Here is a 22,093-nt window from a genome sequence, read left to right on the forward strand (position 1 = left end):
TGCTTTGAAAAGCCTTTTCCTCATGAGCAGGTATTTACCCAGCTTTGCATGAGCAATCCAGGTCGGTGCTGAACACCCAGGCACTGGAAGAGAGGAAGGCAGGATCAGGTTGTGGGGGTTTTTCATGCAACCTGCCATAATTAGCCTCAAGCAGCCGCTGAGTCACCCACAAGAGTCCCGGGTGCTATTAGGACCAGACACGCCAGGGCCCAGTGTATAATTATACAGCCACCGCCATGCGGAACTGCTCCATTTAGCTATCTGACCCCATTAGACAGAAGCTGTTATTTCTTCTTGGCTACAAGTGCTGTGGGTGGTCAGAAGAAGACGAGCCTAATTCTCACAGCACAAACCCATTCAGCCAAACTCACCTCTTTCTTGCTGAAACCAGTAGATGCCATCCTCTTTTCTGGTCCATCCGTGGGCTGCCTGAGAGCTCCCCTGTGCTCCAGAGGCAGATACTGGATACAGGGTAGTGGGAGATGAGTGCAGAAAGTCTAGCAAACACAACATGCCAACAGCGTCATTTCATCGGAGGGTGATGATAAACCAACCACTGAAACAGGCCATGGAACTGAAGAAATGTAAGAAACAAGCTATTTCCATAATACGGATTTTTATTTGGACATTTTGCTCCCCCTCCTCATAACAAGGATAGAAAAGTTCAGATAGGAAGCTGGTTACTGATAGCCACCGAATTTTTTACGTGCCTCTAGGGCGATGCAAGGAGAAAGTTCTCTGCAGAGTCTGCTCTCTGGTAGAACAGTGGCAGAAGAACAGAGAGCAGGCTCAATTGGCCAAAACACACAAGAAATCATTCCTAGTTGGCAGGGCTGTACTTGAGTTGCAGCTGGATTTTGCAGCTGCCTTTTCCTATGAAGGCATTAAGAGGAAACTCCTGGCTTTAGCAGCGGCAGCAACAGGGTGGCATTCCCCTCTGGCACAGCTCCTGTGTTGGGCACAAAAATAAACCTCGTCCCAGCTGATGAGCAACCAAAGCCTTTTACCTCCTGCAGCCGCGATCTCACAGGCTACACACAGTGCCTGAGCCAGCGGGGGCCGTTTCACCGGTCCTCTGAGGAAAAGCAAAAAACAGTCTGAGTTCTTGTCACCCCTGGTTGTCAGCCTGTCAGACCGAGTTCAAGTGAGGTTTGCTGGGAGGGGTGTGCGACACTGGGGCTGCTGCTGACTCTGCAGTTCAGAGAAGAAACACACGGCTCCAACCTCGAGCTGCTACTCTCACACCAGTGCTACATCCCCTTCGAAAGACGCAAATAACCTCACCGGCTCTGATTTTTAAACAAGTACTGAAAAAGTTTTGCTGAAAGGGACAGTGGAATAAAGAAAAAAGTATTCAAATTTGAATCAGCTTGAATAATTTCAAATAAACACCGAGTAAATAAAATGTACCCTGTTTGCTGGCAGGCTCGATGGCTTACAATGTACTCGCCCCACCCAAATCAAGGACTTGAAATGGAGCAGCAGTGGAACAGAAACCCCTGACAGCATAAGATTTGCTGTTCCTTGGCACTGCGTTGTCATCCTCAGGGATAGAAAAAGCATCATTAGGGTTTAACTGGAGTTCGATGAAAACACGGAGCACCTCAAGGGTCAATTTTCACCACAGGCAGCTGCAGCACGAGGCATTAATGCTTCACCCTCGCTGGTGACAGGAGAAACGCAGGGAGCTGTAGGCACAAATAACATTAGATTTCTAGTGTGTATTTTGCTTCTCATGCCTGCAATTAAACGCTTGCTTTACTTCCTGTTGTTTAAAACTGCATTTATTCTTTAGCACTGCAAGAAAAACCTCCTGTATTTTTTTTTAATTTGTACTGGGGACACATTTGAAGGCCCATATTGTAGACTCAGCAAGTGGCAGGGCAGCCGCCAAACCTTGCTTCCTTTGTTGATTTCTTGATGATTTAAGACCTATTTTCAGCAGCCGATACTGGTTTCCCCCCCTGCCTTTTTGCTTGGTAACTACCACTTTAACAAAATGGTGTTTGTGCAGTGCCTTGGAACCAAGAACTGAGGTTTTAAATGTAAGACAGGGAACAGAATAAGAAAAGCAGGTCTAAAGTCACCTATACGCCATGTTTTTTTCAAGGCATTTGCTTAGAAATATATAGCAGAACACTTGAGTTCTTGCAGAATAAGACTTAAGATTGCTAGATTTTTATTTCCTATATAGCTAAAGTTACTTGCAAGTTTCTGATATTTGTGTTATTCACCTTCCCCCAGCACAAAGTTTTAAATTATTCTCTGCATCTACAGAAATCAGTAGATTAAAATGTTAAAAAAACCCTGTGCTGTTGATAGATATTATTCAGATTTTTACTGACTTTCCCTATAGGGGCAAAGCCTAAACAGGAAAAGATAGTGCCTGATCAATGGTTTATTTAGGTGCAGACTTCCTTCAGAAAAGGACTATACACTTTGCCCCTCCTAATTTACTAACATGCAAATTAAATGAAGATTTGGTGCAAAAAATGCATCCAGTGCCCTCAGCATGATTACCCTCTCTGCTCTGGTAACAATTGAGCTTTTCCTCAGAATCCTTCTGTTCTGGAAAATACACCACTTGGCTTAATATGTAAAAAAGAGTTTCTACTTCTTTTTACAGCAAATAATTCTACATTTAATGTAGGCCCATAAGATGTCGGCATACTCCTTGCTGCGTTGTTAAAATAAACACCTCAAACTTGCTAAAAATAGCAGTAACTAGAAAGGATAAACCCAGAACAGTATGGACACCTGAAAATAAAAGTGAAAAGGAGATGACTTAAGGGATTTTCAGTAACATTCAAGAAGCAAGTGTAACTCTTAGGCTTAATGAGTATTACAATACATCAATTACAGAGACATAAGTAATTTAAAGGGAAGAGGGTTCGCTGGCAGTCAGTTTGGTCACAGATTTCATTTGCTTCACAGGGCAGGGACAGCACCCTGTAATTAACAGTCATGGTCAGAAGCTGTGTCCAAAGCTTGTTACCTCCTTGCAGCACCTTTCTCACAGAGCTGGAAAGGTGAGAAACTCCCTTTCTCCACTGTCAGAGGACTCAACCACCCTTCATCTCCATGCACAGACATGGTATCAGAAATATATTTCAGATTTGCAGTGGTGATCCTCATGGGCTACTACTGGTTTCTACTGCCTGCTGCTTCTCTGATTAAGGGTACTGACATAGAAGAATGCCTAAGCAGCAGTCCCTACTCACTGCTCAAACAGGTTTTTGACCTCTTCTAAACCCTCAGCCTTGTATTAGGGGGCACTGCTCAATGGAGAGTACTAAAGATTGAATCCTCTCTTTCCTAGGTAAGAAGTCTCTATGTAAAACCACCTAAAGTAAGACTTAAAGTGCTGCACTTCATTGCTAAATCTCACCACTTACTGATTCACCAAAGATGCTTATTGCCACAGGCACCAGACAGGATGAGAGAAAGGAAATATACAGAGAAACATCTCTAGAGATGGTTTAACTATACAGGAGATCTATAATAACTCTAGTAGTGATTACTTCTCAAAACTGACTCAGATCTATTCTCTGTACGAAGGGAGGATGTTCAAGCACAGTGACGGTACCAAAACCTGTTGATTCAGCAAATGAAACATGCTGACCAACAAAGCAGTGGCCAGCACAAAGGAAAGATCAATGAAGGCTAAACGACATATGATATAGTTACTTTTATTTATTCTTCCAGCTGTTTGTCCAGTCTTTCCAGCAAGTTCACAAGAAGTCTGACTTTAAATCCATAAGATTTGGTATTACTTCTAGCACAGTAGAATATGTAGGCAGATGAATAAAGGCTTGACAGTACATTTGCAATTTAAGGACCTTTGGAAAATCGTGCATTAATAGGGCTTAGTAACTACAGCCTTACTGCATTTCTTTCAGTCAGAACTATGACAAGAGTTGAGCTTAGGCTTTCTGATATGTCTGTAACACTGTTATTTTTCGTCTTTATGTTTTGTGATTCTCATAAACCAAGGAAAATAGCCTAGATCTGACTGCTCCTTTCAACTGCATATATTACGTAATAGGGAAGGAAGCCCTGAAAGTCTCTGTGCCATTAAACTGGCCACATTGGGTATTATAATAAAACAGGAGATAACAGAAATAACTCCAACTTACTATATCCCAACTTTTGTGGCTAACTCAAATGCCTTCAATGAATACTTGATTTGATATAAAATTAGTCAAACTAAATCTCTTTTCTGGTGTAGTATTTATATGGTAATCCTTCTTCTGGAGAGAAGCTTTCACTCATTTCAGTGTTTTTCCTTCCAATACCCCATTGGCAGTGCTAACACTACCAGTACTTCTGAGAACCATAAGGAAGGGATCCATAAAAATCTGTGCAGGTTAAAGAAAATGTTTATTAATTGTAACCAAAATGTCTTTTCTTTAATCTAAGAACTGATGGGCTTGCAAACTTTATCTTAAACACAAACAGTACAGTTTCGTATGTTTTATTTTACTTTTTTTTTTTCCTAAATACTACCAGTTGTAGCATGACAAAACGAGACTGAAGCTACGGGTTTGTTCCCATTTACGTTACTGGAGAGCTGATGAAACTACTGAATTCAACACAAGGAACTACTGGTTTAGACTTTATGTACCTTCAAAGTATTTTCTTACCTGGCTTCTAAAACTCCTAGTCTTTTAATAATAAAACAGTTCTTTGTCCAAAATTACTGGGACTGAGGTGAAGGATGCATTTTTGGTTGAAAATAAATCTTAATTATGAAGAGTGGATCTCTTCCCGAAATGTTTTGTGACTGCTAGCCTTTGAATCATGGCAATTTCTGAAAAGATAAAAAAAATAAATAGCGGTGCCACCTGGACAATCAGGTATGTAAGCACACACTGTGTTCATGGGGCAATCACTACAATGCTGAATCAAACACAAGGTCATAAAATGTAAGATTACAGGAATGTACTGATGCAACTTGAGGGCTTGGTTTTTAGCTTCTGAAGATGGCTGGAGATTGTTCCTATCAGATTTTGAACACTATGAGAACATATGTTTTTCATTAGCCATCCTCCTTCTCCCACCCCATTCACAAGGTTGGCTTATTCTTAAATACGTGGCTTTGGCTTTTACCTGAAGAAATGTGAGATCATCCCAGTGCACTGAACAATGCTTGTTCCCAGTCACTTAAAGTTGTTCAGTTATGGTTTTGCCATTCACATAAAGCCATTACCTTCCACATCTGCTCTAAGTTTTGGTTTGCATGCAAAAGCCTCATGCAAAGTCTCCACAGAAGGAATTCAGGCTCAGACCTTTGGAGCTGTTGGCAGTCCTCGAATAATGCACTGAAAATCACAAAGGGATGGGTCACAGGACAGAATAAGGCTTCTGATGTTGTTTGCAGCTAATTTTCCAGCCAAGAACTTCAGTATTAAGCATAAATTAAATTTTGCCCATAAACTAGCTAAAAATACCTGTAGTTTCTAGAGGCAAATTATTTGCATAATTCTTAATTATTAAGCTTCACTGCTCAAAACCCATCTGCATTTCCTAGGTGGACATAAACCCTCAAAAGCACTATTTTTCATGTAAAATAACAAGATGCAGAAAGGGTAGGAGAATACTGCCAATCAAGTAATTCCATAAGATTTCATTGTATGTGGTGCTATAGTGAATAATTTAAAATTAAATATTTTCCAGTTCCACTGTATCATCTGCATACTATTCATTTAGTTCCTTATATTTTGCAGAAGTAGGGCACATTTTCCAGATGCCATTTATAAGCAACATACACTGTTCATTTTATTCCTTACTGGAAAGTACCCTGGTCTATTCACAAATTAATTTGGGAAGTGACATCGTGACAGTTAGCCCCAAATGGTGCGCCTGACACAAGCAGGAAAGAAGGGATGAGTAGGTGGGATTTTGTGTTTGGCATTTCAGAATTAGGGGAGGTAATGTTTCCAGTTATATACACGCAAAATTATTTCTGAGAAGACGTGCTGAACTTAAGCATTAAGCTAAATACCTATAGCCCTACATTATTTCATGTTATTTTCCAAGACATCATTCATTCCCTTGTTGAAAGTTTGCTTCTTAGCAGTATTTATCTTATTTGGAAAAATTACAGATCTATGAAAGAGCTTTATTTTGTTATACTGCTTCTAGTTCCTTGCACATTCCTATTACAGAACTTTTCTGTAATGGCAAGGGGAGTTCATTAGAGAAACGAATCAAAATGAACCAGAACTCTACAACTGGAAATAAAAACAAAGCATAAAATCACAGCATTTCACATAAGATGAGCTTTGAACAGAAATATTAAAAAAAACCACGCCAACCCTCAAACATCCTGCCATATTAACTTCAACTGGAAAGGCACTAAGAATTGAGTTTGTGCAACTCATGTCCATTCCTGTGAGAGTAACAACCACAGTGAGACGCAAACCTCCAAGGCAGAATATGGCACTGTACAGTCCATTAGGCATTCCTGGTACATATGGCAGTTTTATGTTTTCTTAGCATAAGCTGAAAATGTTAACTAAATATACAAACTACATCATGTTTCCATGAGGGAAGAAACCCCAATTTAGACCATCTGAAGACAAGGAAACAAGGCATAACATACAGGACACTGTTGGCACAAGAAAGTGTTGTCACATCAAAACACGCCCTTTTTAAATTTAATTCAGAAGATATATAAAGGAATGGTGGTGGCAGAGGCAAAGGGACAGGAAGAATATCAAATATTCAGTTCTAAGCATGCTACTGAGGTCTTTGTTTCAAAAAGTGTAGCTACCCAAATCACTTCAGAGGCAAGAAAGCACATATCGGCAGTCCGTCCCATTTCCAGGCATTCTTCTTGTGGGCTGACATGCGCAAACTCAAGGATCTGTTCAGTATCGTTTCCATGCCTGAGGCTGCCTAAAGCTTCCCATTAGCAAACGCTGCCTCCTGGAACTGAGGGACAAATGTCTTGAAATATGTCCTAGTGAAAAAAAACCAACAGAGAATACATGATTAGGAAACAGTAAACTTAGAGCATGAATTGATGCAGTTGATGTGTGCCATGTTTCTGGGATAAAAAGGTTTTGGTTCCCCCCACCCCCATGTGGAAAAAACTTCACATATGGTACCAAAAGCCCAAATACAGACAAGTTGATGGAGCAGGAAAATCATGAAGAGAATATGTGCAGGAAATAAGCTCTTTATCTGTCTCCTTACAGAAACCTTGACACAATACCATCACTCTTCATGGGAGTGGTTTACATAATATGTCGTGAATAAATATTAACAACTTTGGACAAACTGTAATTCCTTTTATTAAACTTCAAAATTTATAGAATAATGTTCTTACTTAAGGTGTGCTTTGTATATTTTGGATCTTAGTCTACCATCTTTACAAAGGATCGAGTGACTCATAAATCTGTAAAATGAGCTGATCGTAAGTATCCAAAATTGAGTTTGAACTGTGTCTTTGAGTTTATTGTGCTGAGGTACTCAACCATGTAATAAACATATTTTGTATGTCCCAATGATACCCATTATTTGCCAGTCACATTAAAAGCCGCTTCACTGTTCTGCATTTGGTTTCTGTCTGCAGCCTTCTGCACCAAACTTTCCCTTTCTTGTTTATTTCCTTTTAAACATTTTATTTTCTGTTCACATCACTGGCCTGTATAAATTTCTGTTCTCCCTGCAAAAAAAAAAATCTAAAGTGAGAATAGCTGCAATGACACTCATTACATTCCTGATCTCTCTGCTGGTTTGCCTCCTGAAGCAAACATACACCGATCAGCTTCACAATCATGACATGTTTCTAACTGTGGTAGAAGCTTTGGTGATCACTGAACACCAATCATAGCTCCTCACATCTCAAAACGTTTCAAGATCACAAAGAGAACACTCCTCTCTCTTTGTGAGGCTGTGCCTGGCAAATTAATTAACAGATAGCTGCAGTCAGCTTTTGTGCAGAAGCTGTAAACACATATGAGATGCTGTCCAAAGGTTAAAAGAGCAATGGAAAGCAAAAGCATTTCTGGACTGAGATGATGATCCCAGAAATGCAAATCAGAAAGAGGACAACCAGCACACACATTTTATAGCATACATAGATTGTGCTGTGTATTTACAGAATACACTTCGGTTTATTGAATCAAAGTTCAGAAAACAACCCTCATAATCACACCCACAAAAGTGATTGTTCATGTTGGCACGTACTCGTACGTAAACCAGCTGAGAAGGTACGCCTGTCACCTGATCTTAACAGTTGAACGGCATTTCTATATTTGTGCTTTTTATAGCATACCTTTCAGACTGTAGTCTCTCTATGTCCTGGTCAGTTCTATGTATTTTGCTAGCTCAAGGAATATCACCTGTATGTTGTCAATGCCAGGAATCTACCTTCCGTTTACTTTTCCTTGCATTATCTGTCCTAACATTTAATTACACATCTCTGCTTGCTTATTTTAAGTAGCTTCTCCTTGCCTTTTAGATAGCTTCGCTGCAGACGATTTTCTTATTGACTTGATAAATGCTACTTAAAACTTCCCTCTTCCAAAACTGTAAAAATTCTTAATCATTAAATGGTATATAAGCAGAATTATTTTATTTCTTTTCCTTTATAGCATTTCTGTGCTTTGTATTAAAACCACACTTACTGCATTATATGCAGTAATTATATATGACTTTTCTGTTAGGTAAATTCCAGAACGAATGCTTCTGATACCACAAACACCCTCCCACACCATCTTTATCTACACTTGCATCCTTTCTTTTCACTGACTCCTGCAGTAGAGCTTGTATCCTCTGCTGCAAAACTAAATCTAACACCTCCCTACATTCTGATCAGATGTACTATTTCAAAGAGGATGTTACTTCACTGGTAGTTCATACGAACCTCTTGGCGAAGTTCCATACACTACAAAAATTCCTTTAATAGTTCATAATTTTTAAATGTCTACTTTTTTCCTTCTGTACCTCAAAGTGCATGCTTAAGTCTGCCCTTATCATTTGTGGTCTTGTCCAGACTGAAACAAATGCAGTACCACATGTTTACTTGGGATGTGTTCCTCCATTTCTGCCCCTCTCCCATACACCCTAGGTATCTCAGATTAGGCAAAATCTGAGATAATTATGGTTCATCACATACACACACAAAAATAAATTAACACACCCACCCCCCTCACCAAACCAAACCAAGAAAGACCTTGCAAAGAGATCCAAAAGCAAAATATACTTGATAGGACTGTACGAGGTACAGCGTATTTAACAGACTGAGCAGAAAAGATGGGGAAGTAAGAGAAGGGAGGTTAAACTGCTCAATGAACACTGCACATAGGGAGGGAATGGCAAGTGTCAGTACATGAAAGTAACATTGCTTATTTTGAGTGTGTATGAAGGAGTAGAATGGGCAGTAAAGACATTACTTGTTATTAGAGGTTGCTGGATTTTTTTTTAATTACATGGCTTTTTCAAAGGAAAATTACATTTTTACCCACTTGTATGCATTTCTGTGGAAATGCTACTGAGATTCCATCAAGAAAAGAACGAGATATTTCAGTTTGGCTGGATCTGAAAAGATATTCTGGATTGTAGAACTAAACCCAAACAATTGGCTTGTTATTAACCTTCATATCTGTGGTCCAGCATCTCAGAGATGATGTATGTTGGCCCACAGACAAGGCCCTGGTGCACCACAGGAGTCCTAAGCATAAAAACAACAGCAGAAGAAGTCCCTTCAAAGAACCCGGTCCATGAAGTACGATGGGATATAACAATTAAGAGAAAACACTCATATTCCAGCATCCTGTACATACGACACAGAAGAACAGTGAATATAAACATGAACTTTGGAAAAAGATTAGTTTCTCATACCCTATTCACATAAACATATTCATATGAATTTACACCCTCAACAACTTTGATCTGTGCTACACCACAGGAATTCACATAAAAATATATGAAATTTTTTTTTTTTTAGACACTTTGCCACATGATACCTTCAAGTATCTCCAAACTATTTTGAAATTATTATTTTTACATCCACTAGATATGCTTTTCAGCTCTGGAGAATTGTTATTAAAAAAAAAAAGAATCAGTAACTTGGATACCTGTTGAATTACACTACAGATAAAGAAAGCTAACTTGACCTATGGTCTCTCAAAGCTGTGTCAAATGGCAGAAATTAGCTTTTGATCAATGTCTTTTCTCCTTTCTGGGAAATACAGAGTTCCTTCTTTCTCCTGCTTTCTTCTACCATGTTCTTGGTGGGTCTGTATCACACTGACCTAACACCAAGCTCAGAAGAACTGCATAAAATGCTCCTTCAAGTACAGAGAAACTCATTTGTACAAAGTCCACAAACATTCTTTACCTGAGTGTCAAGTACAATCAACACTAACGTAAAGTAAAACACATGTTGAGTGTTGCATCCTTCTCACAATGGTTTAGATCTCAGCTTAAACAGTGTTTAAAGAGTTGTTTTCAATCTAGAGTGGGTGCCAATCTTCATACGCTTACAGGCACCTGTCTAACTCTTTGTTGAGTATCTTACTATAAGACTCCATTGTTTTTTGTCTATTTGTTTTTTTTCCCCTCAAATGGTCATTTTCCAAGTTCAAGGTAGCAATTTATGAGGTTTCTATGGAAATTTTTCTTCATCACTCCAGAAAACAACACATTTTTCTGTAGTTAACCACTATATATACTTGACACAGTTCACTGAATTTCAGGTGCTACGCTCAAGGACATCTGCTGAGAGTAAAGCACTTCTCTTTCCTTCACCTTATTATCCAATGGAAAGAAAGTCTTGCTATTATTGCAAGTGGTAAGCATCTAAAGAAGGCAGAATTGGCTCACCTGCTGTTTATGTATTTTCTAGGGATATGAAACACTGACTGTGGTACAAGGTCTCTAGAAGCCCATACATGCCTAAATCCCAGGGTGTCGGTTTGCAGCACTTAAAACATACTTGACTCAGAATTCACGTGCTTTTGTGAAATTTCATTCTAATTGTAATTTTTTTTTTTTCCAGGATAATGTAGTGCTGGTTTTTTTTAAATGCAGTTGGTAGAAAATCTGCATTGACCGTTTGATAATACCTTTTGCCTTCAGATACCTGAAGGTACTCTTTTTGCCAAAAATCTGCAAAGATTTTAAATTATACAGCTGCAATCTCCCATCAAACAACACTTCACGTATATTTATGGTGAAAGCATTCTAACACTAACACACTTAGTTTCTGCTGTTGCTTTTGCTGGACTGCTGCTATAGCCAATGGTTACCACTCCTGGGGTAACAAAGTTCGAAGAGCTGGCTAGGTGTTTCTATTTCTCTTAAAATCTTCATGTGGAAAATTTGGAGCAGAACATCAAGATTCAAAATCTGAGAGGAAAAAACATACAAAATGCTATATCAGTGGGATTTCTGCTTTTCGTGTCTGGGACAAGGACAATCATCATGGGGTGATGAATCATCTTCCCAAGTCATTCACGAAACAGATTCCCCTTAAACTCCTCAGTTCATGAGTGCCAAGCTTTTCAGCATGCTAGCCCTATTTGCACTCATACGTTTAATTAGTTTCAGCTCAAGATGTGGGAGTTCCAAGTGCCTTTTCCCTCGAGAGATGATTTGAGGAAAAGGAAGGGGATGAAGCAATCACGATGGTCCACATCAAGAACAGACTCAGATGTACAGCAACATGTCTACTACCAGCACAGTGTACTCTGTCCTTGTACATTTTTTACTGGCAAATTAAAGCCCTTGAGCCAAAATCTTCATCTTTTCATAAAGACACTGAGGCTGTCATTACCTTCTCTCGCTGTATCAGCCATACACATTGTGTTCCTTCTCATCTGAAGGCAGACTCACGTTATCATACTTGGATTTTTTTCCTACTATTGGCTTTGAGAGCAACCTTTATTCCTAAATATTACCCTTTATTTCAATATTCTAATTCATTCTCACAAAATGTTTTAGTGACTACTGTGACTGTGGTTTAATTCTGCAAATTTTTGTTTCTAACTATTATAGAACAACCTTTGTGTATTCAAAATCATAGTAGCCTATATATTTGAAAAATACCTCCCTTTTCTCCTACTCTAGGCAAGGCATGCGGGAAAATGTGAGGGTTTTTTCCTTCAACCTTTTCAAGTTAATAGATCTGACTTGGGCAGGCACTCCTGTAGTCACGAGCATCTCTGAATCCTTACTTAATCCTTCTGAGTCTTCTGGAGTAAGATCTGTAGCTGAGCCCCCTTCCCCTCAGTTGTTCTCCATTGTCTGAATCGTCCAGCAGGCAAATTGAGTTTGTTTGCATATTCCTGGGATTGAGGTAAGGACTGAACTGTATCCCTACCAGCTGTATTAGATACAGCCAAGAAAACCAGGCATTTGCTCCAGCTGCTATCCATTTCTTTTACAGGAGTTGTAACTCCAGGATTTACATCATTTTGCATCTCACATTTTTTTCCTGCTGTACCCTTAAGGAACTGCTGCAAAACAAGTTTCTTCAAATACACTGAATCCTGACAGAAAAACATCAACTCCATAGATGACTGATCTTCATAAATTAGCTAGAATATCAACGTTCTCCCCTCTTCCAATTAAATTAGGTGAAAACAGGAATTAAGAAGGGTGCAGGTCAGAGTGAAGGACAGCCTGAGGCTTCTTGAGGTTCTTGACCTATTCCTCCCAGACTAGTATTATTATGCTGACACTTTGCAATAAAATCTTGTTATATAAATTATTTCAACAGCATAGCCATATTAGAATTATAAAAGAGCTTCTCCAGGCTTTATCAACATCACCTGATTATCTACTTTCTGAAGTACAAAGAATTTTTGCACGGATCATACATACATACATAGCATACCTTTGTATTTTTATGTTCCTGTTGCAACTTGTTTTGACACAATGAAAACTTGTTTTGAAAATACTGAACACCTACAACAATCCCTTCTGGGTGCCAGACGAGAGGATTTGTCCTCCTGTGACTACACAGGCACATCCAGCTGGTTTGGTTCATGTAACCCCTAATAATTCATCTCCTGCGTAGATAATATTTACCGTAACTTTACAAACTCTCTAAGATTTGCTGTTTATGACAGAACAAAATCAAAGATGCCAACTTTTTTTTTTTAATATAGTTGTTTTCTTTCCAAATTCCTTTTGTCAGGAGCTATCTAATTTAACATGATTAGTACTAATTAACAAAAGGAACTTAAATTAATAAATTGTTGCATTAATTCCAATAGTGGGTATGTATTTAGGTCATATTCCATATGACTGCTCATTAGGTCCATACCCTGTGGTTATGCCCTCCTCCTGCATCTCTCTATGCCTTGCACTGAACAAGGGCTGAATGCAAACGTGTGGAAATCTACTGGAAGCCCATTCTTTCCACAGGCCTTTATGCCAGTGTTCGAGGTGTAGTTTTTTCCTTGTAAACTCAGACGTGAGACATTTGAACCTCCTTGCTATTCTTACTATATATAATGCATTAAAAACATATTTCCATTGGGTGAACCACTTTGTCTGTTTACTCTCAGGCACTTCCAGAGCATTCCTCACCAGGCTAAAGATATGTGGGCACTCACAGCAGGGCAGAATAACTCAGTCTTCTGCTTTAGGATGACTATGGGGTAACAGATTAATTCTACACTAGACATTTTATGACAGCTCTATTAGGACAAAAATGATTGTTATATCATTCTCTCCACATCTAAGATGTTACAGCAATTGAAGTGACAAATAGTTCTCAGCACTCTAACTTCTGGTTGCCTAGCTGAAAATGGGTTGTAGCAGGCAGTCCCACAATAGCACCAGGTGCCAAGTGCTAACGAAAATCAGGACTATTATGGAACGCACAGGGCACTCAGGAGGCAGCACCATTCCTGAACCACCATTCAAATGTGAACATCACTAAAACTTACCCAAGCACAGCACAGAACGATAAAGGTACCTTCCAGGATTTCTTTCTTGCTACAAATATATGTAACGATACTTGGCACGAATTCATGTTTCTAAACTAAGCTTCTCGATGGTATGCTCTTTGGGATGTGGTTTGTAATTTCCATACTAGGCAGCTTTATCTATAGCAAATATTTTGCTTTTATGTGAAACACAATGTCTACACAGTTCTCCATTTTATACATCTCCAAAACTGGTGATGCCAAGCAAACATCTCAAGTGTTTACACAACAGCAAGACAATAGTTCTTAAATTACTGCTACTGTAACTGGCTAAACACACAAATGTACAAAGGAAGCACAGTCCGATGCCATTATGCTGCTGGCAATTTTTTTTTCTGTGTGCCAAAAAATATGCATCACAATCTCTCTTCCTCTTCTAATATTTTGTCTCGCTACCCTCTTTTCCTGTGAATTACTTACAAGGAGTTCAGTAAACTTCTTATGCTCATTTCCACCTGCCAGTCTATGCAAGGCACTGACTCTGCAGCCAGGTTGATGGACAGAATAGTAATCAAGCACCAAGAGAACTGAAGGATTGCAGCAGGTAGCGACCAAAATGCAAGTTTTAAAGAAATACTATTGTTGCCAGCTCAGTTCATAATATTACACGATAGAAAATTGTCTCCAAACTTACAAACAAACCAAAACCTGTGCTACCAAAACCATAACAGGAAATAGAAGTGGCAGAACTAGTGAAACCAAGTACACATCAGAAGTTTAAACATTAAAATTCACTCATGTCCAAAAGCTGTTTTCTGTATTTTACAAATGTCTTTTTTCTCCACTCTCTTGTGGATTTATTACCATTTCTGATTCAAATCACACAGAAAGGGACAAGAAATTCTTATATTTAGACATGTTTTTCAGTAGTTTGCTGACTGCAGAATTAACAGGTGGCTTTACTCCATATGAAGCAAACAGAAACAAAAATTAAATTTTCATTTGGTTATACATTTGCATCTGTTCCGAAAACCTATGATATCAATTGATTTTATAAATAAAGTTGTGAAGAAGTCAATATTGGTCTGATGTAAAACTTAAGACGACTTTGCTGCCCAACTTACCATAAAGCAAAACAAATCCTGACAATCTGTTCAAATCACGAAACAACCATAAATATAACAACCTGACTAAAGGCAAAATATAAAGGAAGGGAGTTCTAGGGAAATGCTGTGGAGCCAGGATTGTAGATCACTACGTAGGCTGGCAATTAATGTTTATTTTAAAGCAGCAGCATAAGTAGGGTCATCACTTTGCAAAAGATACTAACTTTGGTTCCAAGAGTATACGTGCTCACAAATGCACGGACCTTTACTGACAATTACAGATAAAAACACAGTTCCTGGACATAATCAGTGCATATAGACCAAGGCCAGTAACTATGCAAGCAACTTTTTTGAATCATCTGGCAATCAAGATTCCAGGATTTAATCTCTCACAGGTTTCTCATACAGATATTTAGGAATTTACAAAGGTGTATTGCACAGACAAAGTGGTTATAAGTGCCCTAAAGCACACATAGCAAAATGAACCTCTCATTTTGAAAGATTTTTTATCAATGTTTGCCAGCCAGTTCAAGAGATAAACACTTCCTTCACCTTCTCCACAATGTACATAAATAGATTTGCTTCAGTCAGATGAAGGCTTGTGGTCTTAGATCATAGAGAATTTTGTTTCTGCATTCGTAACTTCCATTTTCCCCAGGGTGTAGTGGGTGTCTGTGAAGGGTGCACTGGAATATCGCTGTCATAGCATGGTCAGTCCACTTCCTTATCAGTGGATCATGAGAATGATATTCCAAGACCATCACGGAAAAACTCAATCTTCATATAGTGTTTTTAAATACAGTGTTAATTTGCAGGAAATTTCCAGTCCTATGAGCTACAGCATGACAAGTCTGCTCTATTTTTCCTAGATGCTGAAGTGCCATAGCCATATTTTTCCACTCCAGATAAAGATTAACTTCTTAAAGAAATACTGTTTATGCAAGACACATATTATTTGCTCCTATCTAGGCTACATAAATACACATTGAGCTTTACTGTTGGAGAGTAATTATTTAGCAAACTATTTAGTAGATTTGAAGGAGAGAATCAATGCCAAACAAGATGCTACTAGGAACCTCTTCAAATTATAAAGAGCAGGGCGAAGAATACAATGAAATAAGGAGGGGGAGAAGTAGGGATGATATAAGTAGTATGAGAAGGCAGAAAAGACTGAGCAAAAATACATTCAGGAGGCAAGCTCGTAAGGAAAGACAAGTGTAGAGATCCAAGAAGAGAGGAGCTCACAGCAGTAATAACAGAACTTGGAAAATCTTTAAGAAGTTACTGAATCCCTTAATTGTACTTCAGAGGCAGAAATGAAGGGTTACACCACAGATGCATCCATAATGAGTCTGACAACCAGCATCCCCGAAAACAAAGTCTGCTTGCAGGTGAAAGTACTGATTTCATCATGCCATCCGCTTTGCTTTGCCAGATTGCTTATCAACTACTGAGGCCGAAGGCAACATACCAAACCATAAAAGAAAAACCTCCCTGGATATTCATTAGGACAAACCACTCAGAAGGAAACGGATGAGACGCCACACATCTGTGATTATATAAAACATATTAAAGAAGTTGTTCCTCTTTGCTATTCAAAAGATATATATTTGCTATCAGAAATAAAAGGAAATCCTTAAAAGGTTGGAGACCTATCCAAAGCGGAAAGGAGACAGAAATAAACCTTAACACTAATAGGTAAAAGCACAATAAAGCAAATAAAAGATGAATTTGATGAACAAATTAGCTGTGGCCCTTGAAATAAACACTTGTCAAACAGTACAAAATCTGGTCAAAAAGTAAAAAGAATACTTAGAAGACATAAAAGTCACAAAGAATAAATGAAATGGAGATGCTTAAAGAGACTGCCATACCAGAATTCTGCTTTCCAAGAGAGGTATGAAAAGATCTGACTCATGCAGAAATGTCAGCCAAAAAGGTAATGAACAAATCAACAAAACACAAGCAAATCAGCAGCCCCAGATTATATTCACACTCAAGTTACAGAGAAACTCAAGTGTGAGAAAGTTAAACTCTTAAATAGCTTGTAACCTTGTGCTTAAAACAGCTTGTCACCAGAGAAGTATCATGTCAATTGAAAAAATGTCTGGATGTCTGGGAGGATAGAAGGAACTATGGGCCAGTAAATCTCATGTCCATACTTTACAGAGAGAGACAGTTAATAGAAGAGAGATTGTTAATAGAAACCATAAACTTATAAGAAGTCCAAAATTAGTGGACTTGAGCATATATGATATATTGGTTAGGAGGCAAACTTGTGCTTCGCAGGTCTCTTATTTTCTCAAGGTATCAAAACCACATGGACAACAAAAATTCAAGTGACACATACTGCTAAACTTTCCTACAGCTATTTGGGAAGGCTTTTCAAAGGCTTTTCTTTCAGCAGGAGAAAAGATCCATGAGCGGATAAATAGCAGGTCAAGATAAGAAGAAAAAGACAGGAATGAATGATGAGTACTATTAGGATGGAGTCACCTGAGAATTACTGTTCTGACCTGTGTTGTTCATATTCCTACATGATACACAAAAGTAAGCAAAGAAGATGGAAAGGTTTGTTAATGCTAACAATTTAGTCAGGGAGGGGAAAATGAGGCACAGTTATGAGGAACTGCAGATGGTTCTTACAGCACTGAGAGACTGGGAGATAACATACCAGGTGAAAAGTCAATACTGACAAGCATGAAAGGGAAATATGCGAGGAAAAAGACTTTATTTTACATACACAAAAACACAGGCTCTGAAAAACAGATAGAAAGGGGATCTTGGTACTAAAATGACAGTGTAACTAACCTTCCATCGTATGCAAAAAACCCAAATCAAATGTTTATTAGAACTCGAATAAAGAGTAAACCAGACAGTATCACTACTTCACCATATAAATGTTATAAATGCATGGTGAATGCACTGATGAGCAACATGCAGCTTCCTGTCTCAGGAAGAATATGACAGAAATAGTAAAGGGAGAAAGAAGTGGAACAAGGACAATTAGAAACATGGAAAGGTTCTGGAGAAGGAAGGAGTGAGAAGAGCAAGAGAAAAGGTGACAGAAAAGACATGAAGAGGTACATAAAACAAAGGTTTTGGAGGGGAACAGTGAATTAAATATTTGTTGCTTCTTTTCATACAAAAGCTAAAGAATAACAACTGGAGTCAGGAGGAAGTAGGAATGCAAAAATCCAACAAAGCCTGTTCTTTACACCACCTGTTACCTGTGCAATCCCTTGCCAAGGAATTTTGTGATGTTACGATGTGGGTTCAAAAAGCAATCAAACAGAAGGAAAGCTACATAGGGTTACTGAACAGAAATGTACCAATTCTGGATAAAGAAACCCTGTAGGATGGTAGAACATGCAATGAAAATATGGCTACATGCTCTGCCATGCTCTTCCACAGGCACTGGCTACTGCCTATTGATACAGACGTGACAGTAGGCTAAATGAATGTTTTACCTAGTACGACTATTCTTTGTGTTTTAGTGGAGCAATTACAAATATTACTCAAAGGACAAGACTACAGAGCTCATCTAGTACTTTTACTGATGTGTTTATTTTATAACTGATCAAACAACAGTACTAATCTGGGTTATTGAATGTCAAGCTTCTGCCAGACCCATGTATTTATCTTTATCCTTTTCTTAAGAAAGGGGGTACTTCTTTTTCACCTGTTCCTAACTATTCTTCCATGCTCTAATATAGATTTAGTAGCTTTGATAAATGTATAATGGAGTTCTCTAATAAAGCCGAATCAGACAACGTTTCATAGTATTTCTAGAACACCACTTAACCCTGATTATCCAAGAACCACCTACATTAAATCCTAACCTTTAATTCCTACAAAGCAGTTGTCTTCCAGCTAAGTGCTATTATATTCCACTTTTACCAAGCTAACTTCTTCAATCTCTTCTGTGCATTTCTCTTGTCAATATATGAGAGAATACTTTTTTGCAGAAAGAATATTTACTATATATTGAAATGCACATATGTACAGTTCACACATATACATAGTATCTACACAAAACCACAGAAAAACTAATTGCCTAACAGATTTTATTTCTATGCACTTCCTATAGCACCTATACTCCTTATCTTTAAATAGTTGTTTTTCTTTTCCCACAGTCAAAGCCTTAATGAGAAGTGACCAGAAACAAATACCCAGGCCCTTCTGTCTTGGCTGAAATCCACATAATGCATGACAGCACTGAAGATCCCTGGCAGGCACCTGTCAGAAACTAACATACCATAACTTAAGAGTCAGGCTTAATTATCCAAAGAGACATTTAAAGAAAAGTACATGAAAAATATGACTCAATAAGTGCAAGTATCATGTATATGCACTGTACTCTGTAGCATATGCAGACAATGTAAAAATAAAGCAATATCCTTTGGAAAATTCTAATTAAAAGCTCTATCTACTTTGCCTATTATATCTTAAAATCAGAATAATTTTGTTATTAAGTTTTGAGGGTAAATCAACTGCAGAACACAATACAAGCACAAAAGCAATCACTAATTATTTTAACCAAACAGAATTTTTTCCATTTTTCTTTCTACTGTTCTCATGTAATTCTTATCAGCTGACACTTCCATGGAAAATCTTAGTTTTGATTTAATGGTCTATAAAATCAAATTAATATCTTCATAAGCTTCACACGTCTGGGTCGCCACATCTCTTCTTGTTATGGCTGTCACAGCATATTGCCCCTTTTGCGTTCTGAAGAGCAGCCCACCTGCGGCAACAGAATGTCAGCCTGACTTGATTTCAGGCAAGGAAATCACTTCTGTTCAGTTTCTGATACAACAATATCAAAAATCAGAGTTAAACCAGTTACCCAGCTCAGCACTTCAGCCCTTAGTCTGTGTCTATTCCGCTGCTTTTCTCCAGAAAGAGTTCTCTGAGCCTTGCAAACGTTCAAACACATGCACATGCACTTAGAGAAGGATGATGACCCTGTGTTTTATGCTTCTGTTCCCTACTCTCATTTTTCTAAATTTCTTTCTAGTTTAAGGTAACACACAATAGGGACAGTCATGAAGAAAGCTTTGTGAGGTGAGTATATGTGAATGCAAATAAGGTAGTTTTTTGAAAACTGCTCTTTAAAGATGACTAACGTGCATGCAAATCACATAATATATGCAAATACAATTTGTTACTTTTATGAATAAGCAGAAAAAATACTTAAATACAACCCAAATAATAACAAATGATTTATTACCTTAATTACACCTGTCAAGGAGAGAAGATTATAAAAAAGGTGCAATGTTTACATGTAAACTTTACAGTGAGATTCAAGGTAACAGAGGTGGAAATCACAAGTTTCATGGAAATAGAAACTTGCTATTTTAAAAGAATCTGAAATATAGTATGAGATATTCTGCATAAAATGAAAAGAAATCTGACTTAGTAACAAAAACTGGATGAGTTGAAACTGGTTAATGTCAAAATAATAAAAAAATAAATCATTAGGGCACTTAAAATTTACTGAATACAACAGCAAGTCTTTGACATATAACAACTGAGTTTGTCTAAACAGCAACACAACAACTGTCCCTTTTTCTTTTCAAATACCCTTTTATTAGACTAAGAAATGCAGTTTTTTATTCTGTAAATGTAATCATAGAATAACAGAACTGTTTAGTTTGGAGAAAACCTCTAAGTTCATTGAGTCCAACCATTAGCCCAGCACTGCCAAGTCAAGCACTAAATCATGTCCCTAAGGGCCATATACACACGGTTTTGAAATACTTCTGGGGTGGGGACTTCATCACTTCCTTGGGCAGCCTTGCTTGACAACCTTTTTGGGGAAGAATTCTTCCCTAATATCCAATCTAAACCTCCCCTGGAACAACTTGGGGCCATTTCCTCTTGTCCTATCACTTATCTGGGGGAGGAGGCTGACCCCTGCCTGGCTCCAGCCTCCTTTCAGGTAGTCGTAGAGAGAGAGAAGGTCCCCCTGGAGCCTCTTCTTCTCCAGGCTAAACAAGCTCCCTCAGCCCCTCCTCATAAGACTTGTGCTCCAGACCCCTCACCAGCTCTGTTGTCCTTCTCTGGACACATTCCAGCACCTCAGTGTCTTTCCTGTAAGGGGGGCCCAACGATACACATGATCATGTAATTTGATGACACTCAAGGAAAAGGTACCAACGAGGCTGAAAATGTTATGGCCCAGTTCACCAGCCTGATACTTTCTAACCATATCGTGCTTCCGCTGGGCACAGACCACAGCTGCGGCAGTGCTGGGGATACATACGTAGCTCACACAAGATGCGTCCGCATATAATCTTAAAATGCACTTGACCTTACGGCACAGCAACAGCCAATATACACTTAAGAGCACTTGAGCCCTTTTAAGCTTTCACCCTCAGAGTGCCCTAAGGGATATATAAAATTAACACCACAGTCAGCAAACACTGGTGAATGGCCAGGGACAATACTGTTATTCAAAACTAGTTTTATCAGCAAACCAAAGAAATAGAAAATGAATACAAACCTTTGGAGCAACTTCTTATTCTGACACCACTTTTCCATCCTCCTGCTATTTTTAATGATGAGTAGGTGGATTTATGTAGGATAAAAGAGTAAACTGAGTCCTGACTTGTTGTCCCTGAAGTATAACCTAAGTCTACAGAGCAGCAGTGGATCGGACAGAAACTGGGCCAGAGTGCATCTAAGAACTGTACTTCATTTGTATAAACAAACAAGCTTTATTTACAGTATTCCTTCATAAAATCCCAGGCTTCAAGTCTGCATGTTCTTTAAAGACTCCATTTATGTACACTTGAATGCCTATTTAAGCAAAAAAACAAGAAAGCTTTCCCATGGAAACCGCACAGAGATGTTTTACTTCACACGTACACCACAAACAAGGCTGCTAACTTTCCATAATTTACTGTATTTTCTTAGACTTGCCATTGTATTTTAGGACCAATCTTTTGGAGAAGCTGCTTACGCAGGAGGCCACAGACATATAAATAAGTGACCTAAAAGAGGCAAACCCTGAGATATGAACTGAGAGGAAACAGCATCTTGGCAGCCCGTAAGAAAATTTTAATATTTTTGGTTTCCCTGTTTCTATCTGGA

At 38.5% G+C, this 22,093-nt stretch overlaps 1 protein-coding gene across 2 annotated transcripts in view; it reads right to left on the reverse strand.

Moving 5' to 3' along the window:
- Positions 1-3,673: 3,673 nt before the first annotated feature.
- The window catches only part of BABAM2 (BRISC and BRCA1 A complex member 2), a 167,313-nt gene continuing 148,893 nt past the window's right edge, over positions 3,674-22,093 (reverse strand). For both annotated transcript variants that reach the window (XM_050315649.1, XM_050315648.1), the window contains exon 12: positions 3,674-6,964. In XM_050315649.1, coding sequence (XP_050171606.1) covers positions 6,901-6,964 — 64 coding nt within the window. In that variant the 3' untranslated portion in view covers positions 3,674-6,900. The remainder of the gene's footprint in view (positions 6,965-22,093) is intronic.

Source organism: Myiozetetes cayanensis, unplaced genomic scaffold (genome assembly GCF_022539395.1).
Source record: "Myiozetetes cayanensis isolate MyiCay16 unplaced genomic scaffold, myiCay2020 scf2-11, whole genome shotgun sequence".
NCBI classification, from domain to species: Eukaryota; Metazoa; Chordata; class Aves; order Passeriformes; family Tyrannidae; genus Myiozetetes; species Myiozetetes cayanensis.